We start from the raw sequence: 22,062 nt of genomic DNA on the forward strand, positions 1-22,062 counted from the left end.
GGAGTAGCAGGGAGGAAGGGTAATCGAGCAGCTGACGGACTGACGGACGGCTCCGTTTTCCTGGTGGCGTGAGATTTGGATGGGAAATTGGTGGGCTCAGGTTTCTAGATGGGAGATGAAGGGATGGCCTCCACGTGTACAGGGACACGGACGGAGACACGCGAGGGAGACAGAGAAGCCCCAGCCGACGCGAACCCCCCAACCGCACGCGCCCCGCCCATACCCTCCCAGCCCGACACAGCCCCGCGCGGTCGACTCCGCCAGACCGCCACGCACCCGCACCCGCAGCGCGACCGGCCACCCACACGGACTCCGATCCGAGTCCCGACTCCCGAACGCCCCCGAGCAGCAGAAGCAACCCCCGCGCCACGACGCCGAGGCCCCCGCGCCCGCCGGTTATAAATAGCCAGCCCGATGATTGGGGCCAGGGGCAGAGAGAGAGGGGGGAACCGAGGGCGGACAGCGCGGCACCGAGCCGCTGCGACGGACGGAAACCGCGAGGGCTCTGAAAAGTGGGAGGAGGCCGACGAGGCGGCGGCCCAATCCGGAGGGCGCGACCGGTCCGCTCCGTTCGTTGGGTCGTTCTTCTCCTCCTCCTCCTCCTATTCCTCCTCTTCCTGAGCGGAGGGGAGCGAGGCGGCGACGACGACGAGCCGACGCCCGAGGGCACGCCGCCGCCCTCGTAGCCGCTCGGGCTGAGGCCGCCGGCGCGGCGGGATGGCGCGGTTCATCCTCAGACTCATGGAGCTCGGGGTCAGCGCCGCGGTGCACCTCGTCTTCGGCTTCTACGTCTTCAGCACGGCCGTGGCCGCCGACATCTCGCAGGCGGCCGCGGCCTCCGGGTCCTTCCTGCTGCGCCGGCCGCCGCCGCCCGCCGCGGGCGAGGGGGCGCTCGTCGACGTCGCCGCCGCGGGGGAGCGCGACGAGCGCAGGGGCGCCGCGCCCGTCGTGCTCGACGGCTCGCCGCCACCCATCGTCCTCGTCCACGGCATCTTCGGCTTCGGCAAGGGGGTATGAAACCGAACGGAAGCGCTTCTTATCTCTCGGTGGTGTTGGTTTTTTTTTCTTCCGCGCTTCTGGGGCGGGGGCGGTGGGTGTTCGGTGAAATGCTTCGAAGGCAGATTGCTCATGTGTTCCCCCCTTTTGCTTGCTTCCGCGCGCAGAGGCTCGGCGGGCTCTCCTACTTCGCCGGCGCCGAGAAGAAGGACGACCGCGTGCTCGTGCCGGATTTGGGGTCGCTCACCAGCATCCATGACAGGTAGGTGGATCAACACAGGAAAAGAAAAGTAGCAGCATACCTCTATGATCGGCATAATACAAAACCTGACAAATATTCCTGTTTGGTAGTTGATCCCCACTGCTTTACCTTCTTTAATCACCTTACCTTACTAAATTATGGCGCTTATGATGATTCGATTGTTCATGGCGCTGCAGGGCGCGCGAGCTGTTCTACTACCTCAAGGGCGGCCAGGTGGACTATGGCGAGGATCACAGCAAGGCTTGCGACCACACGCAGTTCGGGAGAATCTATCCTACAGGTAGAGAGATTCTCAACAACAGAATACATTGCCATGGCCTTTCAGGAACTTCTTTTGGGCTCATTTTTGAAATTGCTGTTCTAATTGGGCGCAGGGCACTATCCTGTGTGGGACGAACAGAACCCCGTGCACTTTGTCGGGCACTCGGCAGGCGCTCAGGTTGTGAGGGTGCTGCATCAGATGCTAGCCGACAAGGTATACACAAGTGATGCTGTTAGAAATAGTCATGCCAATCATATGCTTCGGGAGGGATGGTTCTTGTGACTTGGAGTACATGATCAGAGCACCCAATTTAGGATTACTTTGCTTCAGTTTTAGTTAACTTGGGCCTCTGTTAAAGCGCTTTTGTAGGGATGGTCCAGGAATCTGTTTTTAGTATGGCCAAAACCCGTTCTTAGTTAACCTTTCTATTTTCTAACCCTCTGATTTTGAAATACACTTTTGCCACTGAATTTAGCTTCTGTGTTCGATTGCACGACCCTTTATGAGCTTTACGCATGTGGCATGCTGGTCTTGCTTGTTGCATGTTGAGCCGGCAGTTTGCTGGCTCTCTAGTGCTACGAAACATGGGGACTTTAGAGTACTTTGTGCATATATAATTCTGACGCATACCGTGATACCAATGTCAGGCTTTCCCAGGCCATGATACTTCTGAAGACTGGATTCTGAGCCTTACTTCTTTGTCGGGCGCACTTAACGGGACAACGAGAACTTACTATGACGGCATGCTGTAAGTGTTGCAGAAACTATGCAGATTAAAAGATTGATGTACTTCATCTGGTTGTGGCTCCTTACCTTTTTTTTTATAACTTTTCTGTTACTTTCAGGGTCGAAGATGGTAAGTCCATGAGACCTATCTGTCTTCTTCAGCTCTGCCGGCTTGGAGTAATAGTCTACGATTGGCTAGATATTTCTTGGCTGAAGAATTACTACAATTTTGGTTTTGACCACTATGAGATGTCTCGGAGGAAAGTAGGCTTTTCAGGTTTAATTGATCTGCTGCTGGGGCACACTGGCCCATTTGCCAGCGGAGATTGGATTTTACCTGATCTCACAATACAGGGATCTATAAAACTTAACTCTAGACTGAGGACCTTTCCCAATACATTTTACTTCAGTTATGCTACAAAGAAAACAAGAAAGCTATTTGGAATTACAGTGCCTTCAAGTGTTCTTGGAGTCCACCCCATGCTCTTTCTCAGAGTCCTTCAGATGTGTATGTGGCGGCACCCTCAAAATGCACCTCTGCCTTACAAAGGATACAGGTGAGTCCTCTGCTCTAAGGTGAAATACATATTCTTAAAGGTATCTGCGTGTGGTTCATTATTTAGCACATCTTTAATTTTTTTTTGCTGATATTACCCAGGGATGAAGATTGGGAAGACAATGATGGGGCTTTGAACACAATCTCTATGACTCACCCACGCATTCCTATAGAGCATCCACACCGTTTTGTCTTGGATGATTCTGACTGCCATCCTTTGCAACCTGGGATATGGTTAGTACTATGTTTCAGAGTTTTGCCTCAAACTTTTAAGTTGTTTGGTAGAAATAGGTATCTTTCTTGCTTCAAAGTATTTCTAGGATCATGGCATTCATTATCATCAGTTAACTCTCGCACCCTAGTACATTTGTTCTCTTGACAGTGCTTTAAAAGTTTGACACTAGATTCAATTGGTCAGCTGTCAAGTTTTAGGTGATTTCATGCATTTTTGTTGCTTCACCAATGGAAAAATAACTACTTTATTCATTTATGCAGGTATTACAAGATTATTGAAGCTGACCACATTCTATTTATTGTGAACCGGGAAAGAGCTGGCGTGCAGTTCGATTTGCTGTATGATGGCATTTTCCAGCGATGCAGAAAGCATGCATTTAGGAAGAGCCCACCTACTGTACCAAACGAAACGAGTCAATAGCAGATAATCCCAAAGCAAAGTATTTCTAGGTTGTAGACAGGAACAAATGAGGAACCACAGCGTTTTCGTAAGCTGTAAATTACTTGCTGATGATGATTTGACGAGCATTTCATACTTGATCTCTCCTGTTCTTGGAAGAGGGGCTCATGGAGGCTGGGGACTTGCATCCTTGTCGGATACTCCGACTGCCTAGGGAACGCTTCGGCTCGGCCAACCATGTACACTCCAATGCAAGGAAGATTTTGGATTTGCCTTCCATGGAACAAACAGGAGACAATGGATCAGACGGCTGCAGTTACTGATTACCTAACTGCGGCTGTGATAGGTTCACATGTATGTTTAAAAAGTGAGATGTAAATATCGAGGGTTGCGTGGATGGTGTAACCTTGTACTAGCAGAAGGATTTTGTGGCAATTATCAGGATTGGATATCTTTGCTTGCCCTGGATTCTTGCAGGCAGCTGGAATACCTCTCTCAAAGAAGAAAAAAAAATTCACTGATACGTCGCTCAATCATTCCGGGCTAGCACACGTGAGCTGCCTTCTATACCGGTTCTAGCAACTTGCTGTATTTTATTATAGTGGATTCTTTTTTTTAGCGGATCACATTAAAAAAACACACAGTTAATACTAGGGTTAACTATGCATGCAGAACAAATTTGCCTATATTCCTTGCACTAGATAATAACAACTTGCAGAGTCCGCCTAACATTTTGAAGGTATTTGGGCGCGTGAAGAAGCTGCTGGGCACAATGTCGTGCCAAGCAAACTCATTACGTTTCATCATGGAGGAAGAGGAAATGATCAATTTTCTGGATGGCTCGGGTGGAGCTGCAAGGAACTCCTATTCCATTTTTATGCTGCTGAATATTTCCTTTTTCGATACGTTTTGCATGGCGAGAGGCGACCGCCTGTGGAACTTTCAGTTTGTCAAGACTCGTGGTGCATTGGTCGGTTTAGACACTTCGGGCATATTTGGATCTAGGGATTATTTCCCTTATTTCTAGCCCACCTCTTTTTAGCCCTAAATAGCCCAAAATTTTCAAATATGAGGACTAATTCTTGGCTATTTGTAAGTAGCCTACCAAAAAACTATCCCACCCAAAAGGTGATTATTTAGGCTATTTCAGGAGAGGCCTACCACAACAAGAGAGGTAATGGGGCTCCAATGATTAGGAAAAAATGTTTTAAATGCAAAATAGCTCTTGGATCTAAACACATGAAGAACTATTTCTTTATAGGACTATTTGCTTGAGCTAAATAGCTCTAGCCCAAATCGCCCTTCGACTAGACTCGCGGTATTTTGGTTTGTCAAGGGCTCGTGGTACATTGCGATCACGGTTCCACAGCTTTTTTGCAGTGTTGCTGTTGCACCTATTGTCAGTTCGGAGCGACATTAAAATTCTATCGCCGTTGTAAGGAGATGCTGAGGCGCATTTTCTGCGACGGTTGAGGCATTTTAAGACGAACTGATTTTCATCACCCAGGCTTAGTCGTTGGTAACCAATTGGAGAGGTGAGGAGTTGTGAGCTGTCGATGAGCAACCCTAAATCTTTCCCTAAAATTGTATATATAAATCTTCAGCTACCTTTCGTGTCAATGAGGCATGATATTCTCCAAGGTGTTTTCGTGATATCTGAACCCTTCCGCTGTGAAGGCAGTAATGGTCAGTTTGTCCATTCCAATTCCAAATTTGTCCAATGAAACCCACCGGCCACAGCAACAAGAGAGTATTACAATTGCATGTGAATAGTTGGGACGCACTCTTTGCAGCAATGAAGCTATTTTCTATTAACTGCCGCACTACCATAGCAGTTTACATGCCCATACACTAGCAGGTCAGAAACTCTGGCATCTCTACTTACAGTCTGAAGAAAACAGGTTTGCACAGAAGGGGAAAGCACCTGTATGCTGACCCTCACCCAAAAACCAGATGTACAAGCTATGCCTCAACTTACAATGCCCATATGATACTGAGGAAGGTGGCAGGGGAAATAAAGATCTGATCTAACATCGACTACAATGTGGAGTCACTAGATAAGTATCTCTTTACTGGAGATGCAAGCGCCCCTACTCCATGGGGGTGGAAAAGTACAAGGCAAGCTGTAAAACACAACACAGCAGCAACTATCACAGTCATGCCAAGTCGCATTCTCGTGGCACCACCTGGATACTTAACCACCAGTGAGGGCTTCAGCCACCTAGCATTCATATCAGGCTGGCAGCAGTGCCTGTGTGAGACATCTCTAGTCACAAGGGGCACAGTTTCTTCCTCATAAGCTGCATTAGCTGAGTGCAAATTCTTATCAACATCAGTACCACTGTTCTGCAGAGTACCAAACATAAATTAGTTTGCAGCAGGAATATTAAAAAGTAGCAGCTCAAAACAATAAAGGGATAAATGCAGCACTATTCTTTTTGTTTGTTATATCAGCAATTCAACACTTCCAGGAAACGGGGAAAAAAGTTCTTGCAATGCAACTCATAGGACCACTCCACAACTTAATAAAATCTGATTGTGTTTAACTTCTTTTACTTTCAAGGATAAGTACGTCCCACATGAATGTAACAGAGTTGTGCATGCCCTTGCAGCACAAGGTAGTATCCCACCAGGCTCAAACCTTCTGATTGAAGGTGCTCAGAAACTTGTTTGTGGTTTTGGTTGCTGGTGATTTTTCTATAGCACCATGGGTTAAAGGAAGTTCTTTCCAGCTATAAAAACAACATAACAGAATCTGGGGCTCTTTGGTTCCATTGCCTGTACAAGCTAGCTGAGCAAGGATTGCCTGGCCTTTTACCCAGCAAAGCTAGGCAAGGTAAGGCAGTGCTGTCCGGTTCCCAAATCCCGAAGTCTATTTTTTTTCCCAATAGAATCTAACTGCAGTAGTTCTAGCATTTTAGAGAGCCCAGCTAGAGTTCATCATTTGTCTGATAAGTTGAACTAAAATGATGACACAGATATTAAGGTTACACACCAACAAATGAAAGCATCATGCAAACCCTACCATATGCATTTTGTCCATGGTGAGTGTATTTCAACGATAAACAAAATTAACTATAACAAATAAAAACCTCGGTGCATCTTTCATATGGTGACAAAAACAGCTAAAGGGCAAAAAGGCAGCGCTAATGATATCAGGAAATTAACTGGTTAAGTGTACAGAAAGACAATGTAGTAAAAATACTAATGTAACACTAACTCATGAATCATGATCATAACTCTCTTAACGACCTGAACAAATTAATTAATAGCTGTCACTGATAGATGCTTCAGTTGATTAGGGAATGCTGATATCGAGCTGAAGACCAGCCTGGCAAAATCTTAGTGCCAAAGTACATCAGCCCTGAGTAATGACACTAAGTCCAGATACAGAAATGTTTCGTTGTTGAAAATTTCTAGTATTCATTCATACATGTCAAGAAGAGAACAGTGTACTGAAGGTGAAGCATCAGTCTATTTTAAAATTTTAACTACCACAGAAATTCTTTGCAACATAGTAGCACTTACTTCAATAGCAGGTGGATCAGAAGTGCCTAAGCTTGGCTGATTTGTCCATCTTGTTTCAAGCTTTGTTTTCTTGTCATTGTTAGCTCTACTATTAATAATGTTTTGAGCATGCTTTACATATCCAAGAAATGCTGTTACATGACCTTCCAATCTCCCCCTTTCCAAGTTTGAAAGAACCTCAGAGCCCATGATGTTCTCCATTGACTTCACAATTATTTCCAGAACATTGATAAAATCATTCTGTATCAAGAACTTTAATATGCATATCCATCTCTCGATATTCGTTGAACTCAGTACATTTTTTAAGTCATCATGAGTTGGCTTCCTGATAAGCCATCCGATGTCTATCAGGAATCCAGACATAGCAGCCTTTTGAACCTTTCGACGCTCATAAGGATCAGAAGAAGCGCCTGGTAACTCTCCAAATAAGTTACTGTTAGACGAACCACAAAGAACATCCTGTATCCTCTCTAGTTCAGAACACAGCTGTTTGCTACCAAAAAGGATTGGAACAAAATTTGATAATCCAAACATGTTTTCAACCTGCAAAAGATAAGCAAATATGACCGAAACATTCAAAATTCAGCAATCATACAAGCGGAAGAACATCATGTGGCAGACAAGCAGTAGTTGTTAATATTAAATGGATACTATGGAACAACGACAAATAACTGGCTTGTTGCCTCTTGCACTAGAAAGTTAGCAACAAAATGAATTAGTCTTCTATCCCAATCACAAACAACTTTTCCACTGAAATGCCTAGAGAGTGACTTTGTTGGTATGTTCTATCCAAATATGTATTGCAAAGTGTTGTTCCACTAATGAGATTTCAGTTATAAACCTCCACTAAAAGTCCTATCAAGCCAATGGATAATGCTGCGGTAAATCGCACCACTAGAATACAAAAAGAGCTCATCGTCTTTCCTGAGTTTCTTAAAAAAATACAGATGACATATGTTTTTGAGATTTGACTTAACTAATCTGATATGTTTACATATCAATCATTTCAAAAGGGGATTGATAGTGAGTATTAATCCACATTATACATACATCTCTTATTGTTTTATCGCCTCATATTCCTCCTCCAGTTACAATGCCCCAGCTAGATTTCAATCAATTAAAACTGTTAAACTAAATGATCGCCTCTAAGGACAAGAACCGACATACAATTAGGGCATTATGCAAGCCAAGAATGTCCTTGTTCAAAGATATCATTTTAAAAGTATTATTTGCATGTTCTAAAATTTAGTAAGCTTAATATCAAGAGCAATCTGGTTAACCAGAATCCAGAACATATCTAGGCCCTGTTTGGAGGAGCGGCAGCTTTTCCAAAAGCGCTTCCTGGAGAAGCACACCCCGCTGGTGTAGGAATCAGCTTTTGGGAAAAGCTATCAGTGCCTGTTTGGGGAAGCTTCTCCAATGGAGCTTTTGGCAAGGATGGCGGCGCGGTGCTCCACAGAGGGGAGGGGCGTCGGGGCGTCCATCTGCACGGAGGGGAGGGGTGGCGGTGCGGCAAGCCGCACGGAGGGGAGGGGCCGTGGCGCGTCCATCTGCGCGGAGGGGAGGGGCTACCGGCGCCGAAGGCGGCAGTGGATGGAGGGGGACGTTGGGGGTGGGGGCGACCTCGGGGCTGCGGAGGCCGACGTCGGGCAGAGCTCGAAGTTGGATCCGGCGGGCGGAGGTGGATCCTCTGCGCAGAGGACGATGATGGGGCGGAGGTCGAGGGTGGATCCGTCGGGTGGAGCTCGGCGGAGGTGGCTGGCGGGGGAAGCTCGAGCGTAGGCGTCTGGCTAGTGGAGGGGGACCGCCGGCGCAGCTGCCGGCGGGCGGAGAAGGGGTAAGGCGAGGGAGTGTGGAAGGGAAGGAGAGGCGAGGAGATGGGGAAGGGGGGCGGACCCGCAAAAGCTTGTGAAGCTCGTCCATGGGAGCTTCTAGCGTTGTAGTGCTAAACCAAGCTTTTGGAGCTTTTGCGGTTTGGAGAATCTGACCCGTTTGGGGGAGCTCGTGGCTTTTGGAGCTTCCTGGAGAAGTAAAAGCTCCTAGAAGCTCCCCCAAACAGGACCCTAGTCATAAAGAGAAATGTCGTAGGCACGAGTTTTTTTTTTTTGAAAAGCCGTAGGCACGAGTTAAAATGTCAAAAAAATCTTAACTTTACTATTATGTTTCAATGCCTTTCCATCAAACTTTATTTGCATCAATCTCTGGGCACATTTCAAGAAGGTGGCACCCAAACGTACAAATTGTAAAAAATATACACTACTATACCTAAAATACCAAAAAACACATCAGTACATCACATAAAGAGTATGTAACAAAACAATCCCACAAGCAAGCCTGACTCGAAACTTGATCGAAATCATTGGATGTAGGAAAATATTTAACGGTACTCTTTTTTTTCTTGGACACGCAGTAGAGCTGCATGTCATTTCATGAAGAAGAGAGATTACAAAAGAAGGATAAAAAAGGAACCCCTCTCTAAACGCAATTCAACACACGCCCATGAACTATAACTCCAGGGGTAAGCAACCATAACAGAAGTTCAATGATCGAATTTGATCGAGGTTGTCAAAGAAGATAATACTTACTTCCACAAATGAGGGTCCATGAATCTCCGGTCTTGTTTGAGTGATGTTTATTCGGAAAATTTCATGTTGAGAATCAAGAATAAGATCGCCATTTTCAACACAATCGATGGCATCACAAGATGTTAAACGGCAGCAATCATGCTTCAAATAGTCCCCATCAAATGACAGAAGTGACCTACCATAAGAACACAAATTCAATAAACTCCTAACCATAAATCAGGCATAGACAGCTAGCAGCTAAGAAATAGGTTATATAAGAAACAAAATATAACGGATCAATTCGCTTCATGCAGACTTGCAAACATATCCTAGAGTATCAGTTTTGCAACGAATTTCATAGTTGACCTAGGAAATAAATTCACCGATAAGCACTTATTGTGGATAAATCATAACCACACTTTTTTGCTGCATCTAGACTAGATATATAACCATAATAAATATAGGACGTAGCCTTGGATGTAACATATAGAGTGTCTTTGCTGCATAAAAGCCAAGAAAATTAAATAATATTACAAGTTCATGGATAGTTATCTATATAGATTTGGAGGAAAAAGATTGGACTCATGCACGTATTTGGAATCATTCTGAAGGGTTACATTGTGCTTCTTAAACTCACAGCAACAAATGCTTTAGTAAATCTCCACCGTTCATTTGCTACAAAATTTGGGTTGAAGTTCACGACCTATTACTGGTTACCAGTGCTATTGCGTCAAATTTTGTGCATGAAATGTGACCAAATGAAATAAATTGAACATTGCTGTTATTTAGCATCGTTCAAATTTAGGTGTTTCTCCAAGTTGATGGGAACAAACTGAAGTTCAAGAATTCTTGCAAAACTTGATCGATAAACAATGTTACTGAAATGATATTTTTGTTTCTGCAACCTAATAAACAGCACAACATAACCCGGACACCCAGTGGGCAGCAACAGCATGGAAGGTAACAATTTTAGTTGGTAATAAAGTGTGATTTATTTTTGGTAGGACACTGGGAACTGGCACAATGCTCAGTGGCATGTAAAAAAGTTTTTCTACGACTGAAAGTTACAAGCCTGCAGGGTGGTCAAATTTCTCCTCCTATCTATCCAAATATCTATTTCATGTGTTTATGCAACATGAGGCATGCCTGACATCTGTTCATGGTTCAGACAGTAGACTCAAACATATACTAGACTAGTTGCATGTTAAATTATAGTCTTCTATCTTGATCAAATTAGATTTCAAGCATGCTGCTGTACTCCATTGGATCGTAGATTTATTCTTGTTACCAATGGAGAAGTGATGAAATCAACATGTAACCGTTGGCGCATTATTTTAGGTATTTAGGTTGGCCAAACGAAAGTAATGCAAGCAAATTTGTTCCCATAAAAATTAATGCCCAAATTCAATCTAGTATAACTTGGTAGGTCAACATTAAGAAAATCTCACAAGAGATGGTCTCATACAAAGTGACAAGACATGTAAAGGATTCAGAATAAAAAGCTCTAGTCCAACAGCCAAGCGAATTCACATGGGTTCAACAGGTAAAACAGGTCGATGGCTTACTGCAAAGGATTCCAACAGAGAGGGAATTTGTACCTGAACTTTGGCTGGTCAAGGAAACTTCCACAAAGGATGAGCTCAACAGGTTTCCCAGCTTCAAACCATGTTGGATGAACATAGTCGATTTTTGGGGATTGTACATCTAATCTGGTACTCATCAATGTTGCTCCATCTTATGTAAATCCATTATAGATATTAGATACAGAATATTAGTCAGGTACTTGTCTCATGACAAAGTGCAGTAAACTACTGAATTAAATCATACAAGTCATTTATCGATTAATAGATTGTCCAACATGACACGATTAGTTTTACCAAAAACAATAATATGCATCTCAGCAAAGGTCCCAAGGAGTCTCACGCCCATCAGTCGAAAAGCTAATGGGTTATCCAGTCATGAGAGATAAATATTCATTCCTAATTTGATGGGAAATGTTTCTCAGCAGGTACTAGCACAGATAATATGCAAAGAATGTTGTTTCCATACATACAATTGAAAACTTGTAATGATATTATATATTCACCGATAATAACAGTATGCACGTCAGTACAGGACCCGCGGAGTTTTCCGTCCAAATATTGGAAACCAAATGGGTCCTCCAGTTATGTGAAATAAATAACCATTCATATAAGCTGACTACAGGTTTGTTGGCAGATGTTAGCACAGATGATATACAAAGAATTTTAATTTTCATAGGTACAATTGAAAGCAGAACATCTAGTTATAGCCACAAGCCTGATTGATGCAACCAACAGTATTCATATGTTAGAACAAACTAGTTAATGTACCATGTCAAATCAATATAGTTACTAGCATAAATTTGACCATGTCACAGAAAAAGAAGTTAGTGTTGGAGTATATTGAGCCCATGTGTTTAGAGGCCCATGTATAGGTTCTATATATACCCACCCATCTAGGGTTGGAGGAATACAACAATTATTGTCCTCCTACATGGTATCAGACTAGATTTTTTTTTCCTCCCTACCCTGCAGCCGCCGCCGCCGGCCTCCATGGCTGGCCGACGGCGCCGCCCCTCCCGGCGGCGCCCCTCCCTTCCCTCTCCTCCTTCCCTCCCCTCTCTTCCTTTCCTTCTGCTCCAAGCACCACCTGGGCCGCCGCCTCTGCTCCGCGCGCCGCCTGGACCGCAGCCGCCCCGTCCTCAGTTCCTGAGTGTCGGGGCCCCCTGCCTGCCCCTGCTGCCGCCGCCGCCGCCGCTGGCGTGCGCACGGGGGGCGCGGGGGGCGTGGCGGGCGCGGGGGCCCCGGATCCACCTGCTGCCGCCGCCGCTGCTACTGGCGGCGCTGGCTGCCGACCGGCCAGGGAGCCTGCGATGCGCTGCCGCGTGGATCCCGTGGCCTGGGACGCGCCGCCGCCGGATTCGCGGCCAGGGACGCGCTGCCGCGCAGATCCCGCGGCCGCCCTCGCCTGCTGGCCGCCGGTGCCCGCCGGCCCCTCTGCAGCGGCCGCCGCCTGGTCGACCGCTACCTGGCTGGCCGCTCCTTCCTCTGTTTCCGCCACCGGACCGGCCGCCGGCCCCTCTACAGCCGCCGCCGCCTGGTCGGCCGCTGCCTGGCCGGCTGCTCCTTCCACTGCTGGCACTGCTGCGGCTGCTGCTGCCCTATAGCGCGCGGGGGGCGATGCAGGCGCTGCTGGCACTGCTGCGGCTGCTGCTGCCCTGCAGCGCGCGGGGGACGCCGCCGCTCCTGCTCCTTCCCCTGCTGGCACTGCTGCGGCTGCTGCTGCCCTGCAGCGCGCGGGGGGCGATGCAGGCGCTGCTGCGGCAGGGATTCCCCCTGCGGGCGCAGCAGGGACCCTTCCCGTTGGCGTGTGGGCCCTCGGCGCGGGCGCTCCTCCTCCTTCCTACCACGGGCTGGGCATTCCCCCCGCGAATGCTCCAGGCGCCGCCTCCCTCGCCGCCGCGCACGCCGCGCAGGTCGTCGCGCCCAGGGACCCCGCGCGGGCCGCTGCCTCCCTCACCGATGCACGCGCCGCCGCGCAGGTTGCCGCCCCCGGCGCGTGCACCTTTCACGGGGGCCCCTGGTGCCGCCCCTGCTGCCCGACTTCCCGTGCACGCGCCCGCGCTCACGACGGCCGCGCTGGCCATGGCGCGCGTGCCTGCGCCCGCGCCCGCGTGGCCTGCGTTCGGTATGCCGCCCGCGGTCACGCCGTTCTAGACCCCGCCCGCTCAGCCCAGCCAACAGCCGACCTGGCCTGGGGGGTGGGACCAGGCCGCACTGGCGCAGTCCTTCAGCGCCATGGGGCGGACGCCGCCGGTCGGCACCGAGTGGATCGCCGACTCGGGTGCCTCTTTCCACACCACCCCTGATGTCGGTATCCTCTCTTCTGTCCGACCACCACACCCCTCTTGTCCTTCTTCCATCATGGTTGGTGACGGGTCTTGCCTTCCTGTCACTGCTGTGGGTTCTGCTCCTGGTTCCTTTCGTCTTCCCAATGTCCTTGTTGCTCCACAGATGGTTCATAACCTTCTTTTCATTCGTCAGTTCACAGCTGATAATTCTTGTTCTATCGAGTTTGATTCTTCTGGCCTCACTGTGAAGGATTCGGCCTCCCGGCGTCCGCTACTTCGGTGTGACAGCACGGGCCCCCTTTACACCCTTCGCCTTCCTTCTTCCGCTGCACCACTCTCGCCTTCTTCGCCCTGGCCGTCTTGGTCTGCCGCTTTTGCCGCGACACCGTCTTCCACCACCTGGCACCGCCGTCTTGGTCACCCTGGCCGAGACATTCTGGCTCAGCTCAGTCGTAGTGCCGATGTTCCTGGTACTGGGGCTCCTGCTGAGCCCCTCTGCCATGCGTGCCAGCTCGGTCGACATGTTCGGCTCCCTTTTTCTTCTTCTTCTTCGCATGCGACGCATGCATTTGACCTTGTTCACTGTGACCTGTGGACCTCTCTTGTACTTAGCCTTTCTGGTTACAAGTACTATCTGGTGGTGGTCGATGATTTCTCACACTACTCTTGGACTTTTCCCTTGCGCGCCAAGTCTGAGACCTTCCCCACCCTCCTCCACTTCTTTGCCTGGGTGTCCACTCAGTTCGGCCTCACCATTAAGGCCGTCCAGTGTGACAACGGGCGTGAGTTCGATAACTCCACCTCCCGTTCCTTCTTCCTCTCTCGGGGTGTTCAGCTGCGTATATCTTGTCCGTATACCTCTCCCCATAACGGCAAGACTGAGCGGATGATTCGCACGACGAACGACGTCGTGCGCACCCTTCTGATCCAGGACTCTCTGCCCCCGCGCTTCTAGGCGGAGAGCCTCCACACCGCCACCTACTTGCTTAACCGCCTTCCGTCCACTGCTTCTCCTGCTCCCACTCCACACCACGCTCTTTTCGGTACCCCTCCTCGCTATGACCACCTTCGGGTCTTCGGGTGTGCGTGTTACCCTAACATCTCCGCCACCGCTCCTCACAAGCTGGCGCCCCGATCAACTCGTTGTGTGTTCCTTGGGTACTCCCCTGACCACAAGGGGTACCGATGCTTTGACCTCACTTCTCGCCGCGTCCTGATCTCCCGACACGTCGTCTTTGACGAGTCGGATTTCCCCTACTCCACCTCCTCCGCACCTTCTCCTGACCCCGAGCTGGAGTCCCTCTTTCCGACTGACCAGGTGGTTCAGCCACCGTTACCTGTCTTTCCTTTTCCTGCAGGTTTTCCCGGCACACCGGCACCACTTCCGGTGATCCATGCTGCGCCACGCGCGGCCCCGGTGCCCGCGGTCGCGCCACGCGCGGCCCCCGGACCTCCGGTCGTGCCGCGCACGGACCCGGTGTCTCCCGCTGCGCCACGCGCGGCCCCGGTGCCTCCCCCTGCACCTGCGCGGTACGCCCAGCCGGTGCAGGTGTACCGGCGTCGCTCGGCGACGACACCGGCGCCGTAGCGGTACGCTGAGCCGGTGCAGGTATACCGGCGTCGTTCGGCTCGGACACCGGCGCCGCCTCCTGCTCCGGAGGCTCCTGCGACGCCGACACCGGAGCCGTTGCCGCCGCCGACTCCGCCGGCTCCCTCTCGAGCCGAGCCGGAGGTGTACCACCCGCCGGTCATCCATCGGGATCCTCGGCATATCCATCCCATGGTGACTCAGCGGATGGCGTCTCAGGCCGCGACTCTCTCCGCCACCGAGGGAGAGCCGCGGGTCTCTCCGGTACCCTCCTCTGTCCGCGACGCCTTGGTGGATCCTCACTGGCGTCGCGCGATGGAAGAGGAGTACGCGGCTCTTCTTGCCAACCAGACGTGGGACCTCATGCCGCGTCCGTCTGGTTGCAATGTGCTGACTGGCAAGTGGATCTGGACGCATAAGCGTCGGGCTGACGGCACACTGGAGCGCTACAAGGCTCGCTGGGTTCTCCGGGGGTTCACTCAGCGGCCTGGTGTGGACTATGATGAGACCTTCAGCCCGGTCGTGAAGTCCGCTACGGTGCGCACGGTCCTCTCGCTTGCGCTCTCGCGCACTTGGCCTGTACACCAGCTGGACGTGAAGAATGCATTTCTTCACGGCACCTTGTCAGAGACAGTTTATTGCTCTCAGCCTGCGGGATTTGTGGACTCGAGTCGTCCGGATATGGTCTGCCGGCTCAACAAGTCTCTCTATGGGCTGAAGCAGGCTCCTCGGGCTTGGTACTCTCGGTTCGCCACGTTCATGATGACACTGGGGTTCACCGAGGCCAAGTCTGACACGTCTCTCTTCATCTACCGCCGTGGGGATGCGACTGCCTATCTGCTGCTATATGTCGATGACATTGTGCTCACAGCTTCCAGTCAGCAGTTGCTTCAGAGTATCATCTCCTCTCTGCAGCAGGAGTTCGCTATGAAGGATCTCGGTCAGCTCCACCACTTCTTGGGCGTCACTGTTGAGCCTCGCCCGTCTGGTCTTCTACTTCACCAACGGCAGTACGCCCTCGATATTCTGGAGCGGGCTGGGATGACTGATTGCAAGCCCTGCTCCACTCCAGTCGACACTCAGCTGGTGGTCTACACCGGCGCTGACTGGGCCGGCTGCCCGGACACTCGTCGCTCCACCTCCGGCTACGCCGTCTTCCTGGGCGGCAACCTGGTCTCCTGGTCGTCCAAGCGGCAGCCGGTTGTCTCCCGCTCCAGTGCCGAGGCGGAGTACCGGGCTGTCGCAAACGGCGTTGCGGAGGCATCCTGGCTACGACAGCTCTTGGCGGAGCTCCACAGCCCGCTCGCCAAGAGCACGCTCGTCTACTGCGACAACGTCAGTGCCGTGTATCTCTCCACCAACCCCGTCCAGCATCAGCGGACGAAGCACGTGGAGATCGACCTACACTTCGTGCGCGACAGAGTCGCAATCGGCGATGTTCGGGTCCTCCATGTCCCGACTACCTCCCAGTTTGCTGACATCTTCACCAAGGGGCTGCCCTCGTCGACCTTCTCGGAGTTTCGATCCAGCCTCAACGTAGCCGGTGGCTAGTTGTGGCTGCGGGGGGTATTTGCCCTTTTGTGCTCTTCTTGTACTCTCCTCTTGTCCAGTCTTAACACCGCTGCGTCGGTTGTTCAGACTGCGAGGGGTGTTAGCTTTCTTGTTGTCCAGTCTTGAACACCGCTGCGCCGGTAGTTCAGACTGCGGGGGGGTGTTGGAGTATATTGAGCCCATGTGTTTAGAGGCCCACCTAGAGGCCCATGTATAGGTTCTATATATACCCACCCATCTAGGGTTGGAGGAATACAACAATTATTGTCCTCCTACAGTTAGGTAATACACACCTTTCAGTACTTGAAATATCATGTTATGGACATGAATGAAGAAGGCCCCTTTACCCAACAGAAGGCTGCTAGGGGAATTTACCAAGTTTCTGAGAAGATTTGCTGCATCATCTGATAACTGACAAAAAATATGCAGAAATTTGTTAGCGGCACTACTGTATTTCTTGTTAAAATGCAATCATAAATTGTTGGCAATACAACCACAAAAAGGAAAAAAACAAAAAAAAAACTGCAAAGCATCTAGACTGAGGGCTCCTGTACAATTTTAGTACACCAATGTTACTACAACACAAAGAGAGTCTAACCTAGCTCAAGAAAGCAAGAAAGACAAGCTGGAGGGTTTCCCAACAAACCTTAACCATGTGGGCAGAGCTTATTCAGCCCTCCAGAGCTTGCAAGGAATTCTTTGCTTAAGTAGGCTAGATGCCAAGACAGCAAGTTTTTTGTTTGTGCAAATACCAAGACATGCTTTTCTATAACACTCTAATCTGCAGGTCTAAATAACATTAAAACTGGACATGCATAGATCCCAGGAACATAATAATACTTCAAACAAATCAATCGACACTGAATGCATGCATGGGACTTTCAAGTTGCCAATCAAATATACACAAACTAGCAGTCGGAAGTGGCAGGAGATGGCAGATAAAATGCAGGAGGAACATCTATCCGGACTGCAACTAGTGTTATAGACTTATAGCTAGCGGTTCATAACTCGACCAGCATAGGAAGAAATAGGTGGCTTTTTCTTTAAGATGAAATAGGCACCTAGTTCAAGTCGAAGAGGACTCAAACCTAGATGGTGGGAGTGTACACCCACACCTTCCACCGAGCAAGGTTCAGTTCCTTAGTTCATAACCAATACAGGGTAAAAGAAAATACTGCAAAACTGTTCAGCATCTCTTTATTTGGCCTGAAGATTATCATGTTGTGTAGTAATACGAAGATGGCATACCTTATCCCACATGTGTTGTGGCATTGCGACAAAAACAGTTAAAATAGTACAACCAGGGCGAATGTAGCCCTCCAATTCAACAGGCATGCTAGCCAACCACTCAAATATCTGCATGTTCACATATACCATCCCTTCAGAATAATATAGTTCAATGTTAAAAGAACTTACAGCAAGACCGTATACCTGGTGCCGTAGGCGTCGAGGAAATTCAGCAGGATTCCAGTCATACAACTTGAATGAGATGCGTCCTGTTGGACACTAGAATGGATGGTATAACATTACCACAACCATCAGAGTGGAAAGAATGAAAGGTTCCATCAAACTAAATAGATTGAAACAGCAGAATTGTACATACTAGTATAAATAAACAACTTCGTGAGAACAAAAAAGGACCTACCGAAGATGAATAGCCACTCTTGGTGTCATGCATCGGGGAATTTGTAGTAAGTTTTGCATTTTCCTGCTTTGCGCCAATGCAGGCTTCAACAGAAGCTGCAAAAGTCACTACACTTTTACTTTGTTCATTTTGCAAACTGGGCTGTGTACAAGTTGGTGAAAGCACATCTTCAGATCCTGCCGGTGTTCCTCTGTCCAAAACCTTGTTGCTAAGAACAGTCTCAAGCATCTCACTAGTTGTGCCTTCCATGTTCTCTGTATAAAAACAATAAGTTAAACAGAGATGTCTTACATTGGAAAGCGCAAACTTCATCAGAATGGTCTGATTTATAATAGGTTCTTTACTGAGATATCAACAATACTGAGTTAGACTGGACTCAGGAAACCTAGTTCCGCAAATACCAATAAAGTATTTTGTAAACAGTGAAATATTTTCACTGAGGAAGTAAACCATGTTAATCATATCTTTGCAAAGTAATAACTATGAAAGATCAGTTTCCTTTCTTTCCTCTCACTTGGCATAGTGAAGTGTTATTGGCTTATTGCTATACTTCAAACAGAGAATATTATGTTGTAGCAAACCTATTTAAAAAATGGGAAATGTGCCCCTATTGGTAGGTAAACAGGTATGAATTGTTCTCTGTTTTTAAGTCCCTTATAATCACATACTCCCTCCTTGGAATGTAAGGCATTGGAGGGTCTAAAATTTGTACCCAAATGTAAGGCATCCCAGGGTCCTTTGGACAAAAAGGCATGCTAATCTCCTTGGTTTTGGTGCTAGTTTTGTAAAAAAAAATCAATTGCAGTGGGCCGGGGGAGTAAAAAAGGCATGTTAATCTCCTTGGTTTTGGTGCGGGCACTGAAAATTAAGCAATTGATTAATAACTGAACAATGCACTAATGAGGGGTACATGCGTCTTTTCTCTACCTCCATAATATATCTGAAAAACCTTGGGCGCCCTACATTTCAGGACGGAGAGAGTAAACAAATACTGGAATGTTTTTAACTTGTCCTTCAGGAGTAATAGCTGCAATGTCCTTCAGGCAGAGATACTAGAGGCGGCGACAGCTTGGCCCTGCTGATTCCCTCCTACTCCTCTATTTAGCATATGTACTCTCTTCTGCCTCTCTCCTCACTGATCACGGTAAGGCAACACTAACACACTGCTGGTGCACCTTATCGCCCAGGCGCCCAAGCAACGCCATAAACAACATGAATAGTCAACCACTGATAATACCCATGCTAAGCTAGTAAATACGTGAAAATAAGTATTGAGAAAGCTTATTGATACCTATACCTTCTCTAAGTTCACCATCGCCGCTAACATCAGCTGACAGATCCAATTGCTCATCTATTTCTTTATCAAGTATTCCTTTAGAATCAGGTTTTCTTCTTCGCCTTTTGTTGTGGCGCTCCAACTTTCTTCTGCAACTCCTTTTATCTTCATCAAAATCTAGTAATACATGGAACCTGAAATAGACATTTACAAAAAGATGAGACACAAAAGTTTATTTCAGCAATCTGCAGTTCAAACTATAGCCATGAAAAAATTATCAAAATCACAGTTTAAGAGTCACTGGGCAAATTGGTGAAAAAAACCACCAAATGCTCAAAACAAGGTCTGCAGAGATTCATACACTGGACGCTAGTCCACACAGGAAAAGCAGCATTGTCAGGGCAAATTCATTTTGTTAAGCCATCTGCTTTTTATTGTTCAATCTGTTTATGAAAAGTTTGGAGTATTGGATATCCAAACCGTCTCGTAATCTGGATTCCAATATGTTAAGAGGGCCTTTCTAAAAATATAGCCCCCAATCTCAGGAAGAAATAAACCAGCACTTGTATCTAAGATTGCTTCTGCTCCCATTTTGAACCCATGTATCTAAAGTTCTAAACAGTTACCTGATTTGTCGTCTCATCACGCCACTTCATGAAAGTAAGGTTTGCTAAAGGGTATACCTCTTTGGTATATGAATCAGTTATGGCCTATTGGATTGGCCTTATGGGTTTCCTGTCCCCATGAACAGCTATTTTGCATCCCCGTGACTCACGTAGCCAAAGAGTTACCTGATTTGAAGTTTCGAACACCACATCATGAAAGTAAGATTGTCTAGAGGGTATACCTTTTCATTTTGTGAATCGGCTATGTGTCCCACGGACTCAGACACTCCGCAATTGTGGTTCTTGGGTATGTTAATACTTGCTTAATTCCAAATATGCCAATCTTGCAATCCTCATACTTGTACAATACGAATCAATAAACAACTTCAAGGCACCTTTTAACCTCCTCTTTTTGTAGTTTTTGGCCTTATTAAAATTTACCCCACCTAACAGAGTATAAATGCCCCCTCCAAATTGTAACTATGATTTCTGCATCCACGTATATTCTATCACTATCTATTTTGAATAAAAGCTAAAACAGTAGAAGTTCCTGGATAAATAAAGTGATGTTCCAGAAATCAACCACAATAGGACATATCTCTCTTGACGAGACCCCTCCGAAAAACGACAACAAAAAGCGATAACAGTTATCTTTGGTGTCCAGTGAAACGTCCAAACATCATGTATGGATAGACTTTATCCAACAATCACTAACGTAAGAACTTCAATACTGATATGAAACGGAACGACTTCGATCATGGTTGTATGTCCTACTCCTAGCTATACGAATTGGTTTCCAACAAGTCAATACAACAGCTGGTAGTGGAGGAACTGGGGCTTACTTGCCGCACTGCTGGCAGTAGCGCTTGTGGACACCATCGAGCATGACAGCAGATGCGTGCGCGCAACGCAGGCACACCCGGTGCCGGCGGTGGTACCCCTTGAGCTCCCGTATGTCCGCCTCGCACCCAGGCACCTGGCACTTCATCTCCATCGCCACCGCACGGACAGTTCCTCCAGCAGCTCCGCTGCCGCCTGCGGCTCCCGCTTTGCCCCGGCGGGCCGCAGTCTTAGTCTTCTTCCGCGCGCCGGCAAGGAACTCCGTCGCCACGTCCTCCACCTCCGCGGCGGCGACCATCTCGTCCACCTCGGGGCACGCGCACGGCACCCTCCCCGCTAGGTAGTTCGGGCACACCAGCCGCGGGTCCCGCTTCCGCACGCGGCGCCCGATCCCCTGGACCCGAAGAGGGGGCGGCGGAAGCACCGGCCCGGGCTCCGGCTCTGGCTCCGGCTCCGGTTCCGACGGCTGCGGCAGCGGTGCGGGAAGCATCGGCGCGACGGCCTCGGTGGGGTCGGCTGCCCCTATCCCCGCGGCGTTGTCCCACGGGAGGACCAGCGAGTCGTCATCCTGGACGAAGTCGAGGAGGTTGCCCCAGTCCCAGAGGGGCTCACCGGCATCCGCCGCGGCGCCCCCGCCGGAGTCGGAGGCGTCCATTTCCGGGGGGACAGCCTAGCCCTACCACCTCGCGCGCGCGTGCACGGCACGATCAGCTCCGGCGATTTGGGAATCCCTCGCGATTCCGCGGAGGCGGAGGGAGGGGAGGGGGGACTCGGGTCTCGTGGGAGTGGGAGTGGGCGGGAGCACGCGCCGTGGCGGAGCGAATGGGAATCGGTCCTCGCGTCTGGTAGGTGGGCGGCGCTGGACGACCCCGCGCGGGCTCGCTGACGGGTGGGCCGCCCTGGCTGGTGAGCGGTTTGGGGAATCTTGACGCCACAGCGACGTCCGGGTGGGCCCTGCGCGTCAGTGGGGACGGCTCGACGGAACGCCGCTCGTCGCGGGGTTCTCCCGTCCTGTTGTTGTTGTTGGTGGCGTCGCGGCGGGGCGGGGCCCACGCGGTGGATCTGGCCGTGATCGGCCGCCGCCGGGCAGGCTCTATAATTTTAATTTATAAGGGCCCAGGGCGAGAAAAACGATAAAGACTTGTTGAACTAATTTTT

The 22,062-nt window shown here is 49.1% G+C and overlaps 2 protein-coding genes across 4 annotated transcripts; one reads left to right on the forward strand and one right to left on the reverse strand.

Annotated features, from left to right (window-relative positions):
- The first annotated feature begins 443 nt into the window (after positions 1–443).
- On the forward strand, positions 444–3,923 carry LOC120665502 (lipase-like). The gene is made up of 8 exons (XM_039945079.1): positions 444–1,011; positions 1,164–1,258; positions 1,435–1,538; positions 1,633–1,733; positions 2,168–2,268; positions 2,366–2,803; positions 2,905–3,036; positions 3,298–3,923. The coding sequence occupies exons 1-8, from the start codon at positions 718–720 to the stop codon at positions 3,455–3,457; spliced, it is 1,425 nt and encodes a 474-aa protein (XP_039801013.1). The 5' UTR covers positions 444–717; the 3' UTR covers positions 3,458–3,923.
- A 1,246-nt stretch (positions 3,924–5,169) lies between these two features.
- On the reverse strand, positions 5,170–21,742 carry LOC120665503 (squamosa promoter-binding-like protein 9). Of its 3 annotated transcripts, none has more exons than XM_039945083.1 (10): positions 20,907–21,742; positions 19,475–19,653; positions 18,184–18,437; positions 17,970–18,044; positions 17,787–17,894; positions 16,832–16,949; positions 11,127–11,262; positions 9,550–9,724; positions 6,965–7,507; positions 5,170–5,777 (listed from the first exon to the last, which is right to left on the reverse strand). In XM_039945083.1, exons 1-10 carry the CDS (start codon positions 21,557–21,559, stop codon positions 5,769–5,771), a joined length of 2,250 nt encoding a protein of 749 aa, XP_039801017.1. In that variant the 5' UTR covers positions 21,560–21,742; the 3' UTR covers positions 5,170–5,768. The 3 variants fall into 3 exon arrangements, with proteins under 3 accessions (XP_039801017.1, XP_039801015.1, XP_039801016.1); XM_039945081.1 differs by having other exon boundaries at positions 5,170–5,782; XM_039945082.1 differs by having other exon boundaries at positions 5,170–5,782; positions 19,481–19,653; positions 20,907–21,717.
- Positions 21,743–22,062: the final 320 nt, after the last annotated feature.

This window comes from Panicum virgatum, chromosome 3N, assembly GCF_016808335.1.
Source record: "Panicum virgatum strain AP13 chromosome 3N, P.virgatum_v5, whole genome shotgun sequence".
Classification (NCBI taxonomy): domain Eukaryota; kingdom Viridiplantae; phylum Streptophyta; class Magnoliopsida; order Poales; family Poaceae; genus Panicum; species Panicum virgatum.

Coding starts and splice junctions, on each gene's coding strand:
- LOC120665502 (XM_039945079.1), top strand. CDS start 718: ATGGCGCGGTTCATCCTCAGACTCATGGAGCTCGGGGTCAGCGCCGCG. Junction 1,734..2,167: donor ATCAGATGCTAGCCGACAAG/GTATACACAAGT, acceptor TACCAATGTCAG/GCTTTCCCAGGCCATGATAC. Junction 2,804..2,904: donor CTGCCTTACAAAGGATACAG/GTGAGTCCTCTG, acceptor GATATTACCCAG/GGATGAAGATTGGGAAGACA.
- LOC120665503 (XM_039945081.1), bottom strand. CDS start 21,559: ATGGACGCCTCCGACTCCGGCGGGGGCGCCGCGGCGGATGCCGGTGAG. Junction 19,654..20,906: donor TACTGCCAGCAGTGCGGCAA/GTAAGCCCCAGT, acceptor TGTCTATTTCAG/GTTCCATGTATTACTAGATT. Junction 11,263..16,831: donor GATATTTCAAGTACTGAAAG/GTGTGTATTACC, acceptor GATTTACATAAG/ATGGAGCAACATTGATGAGT.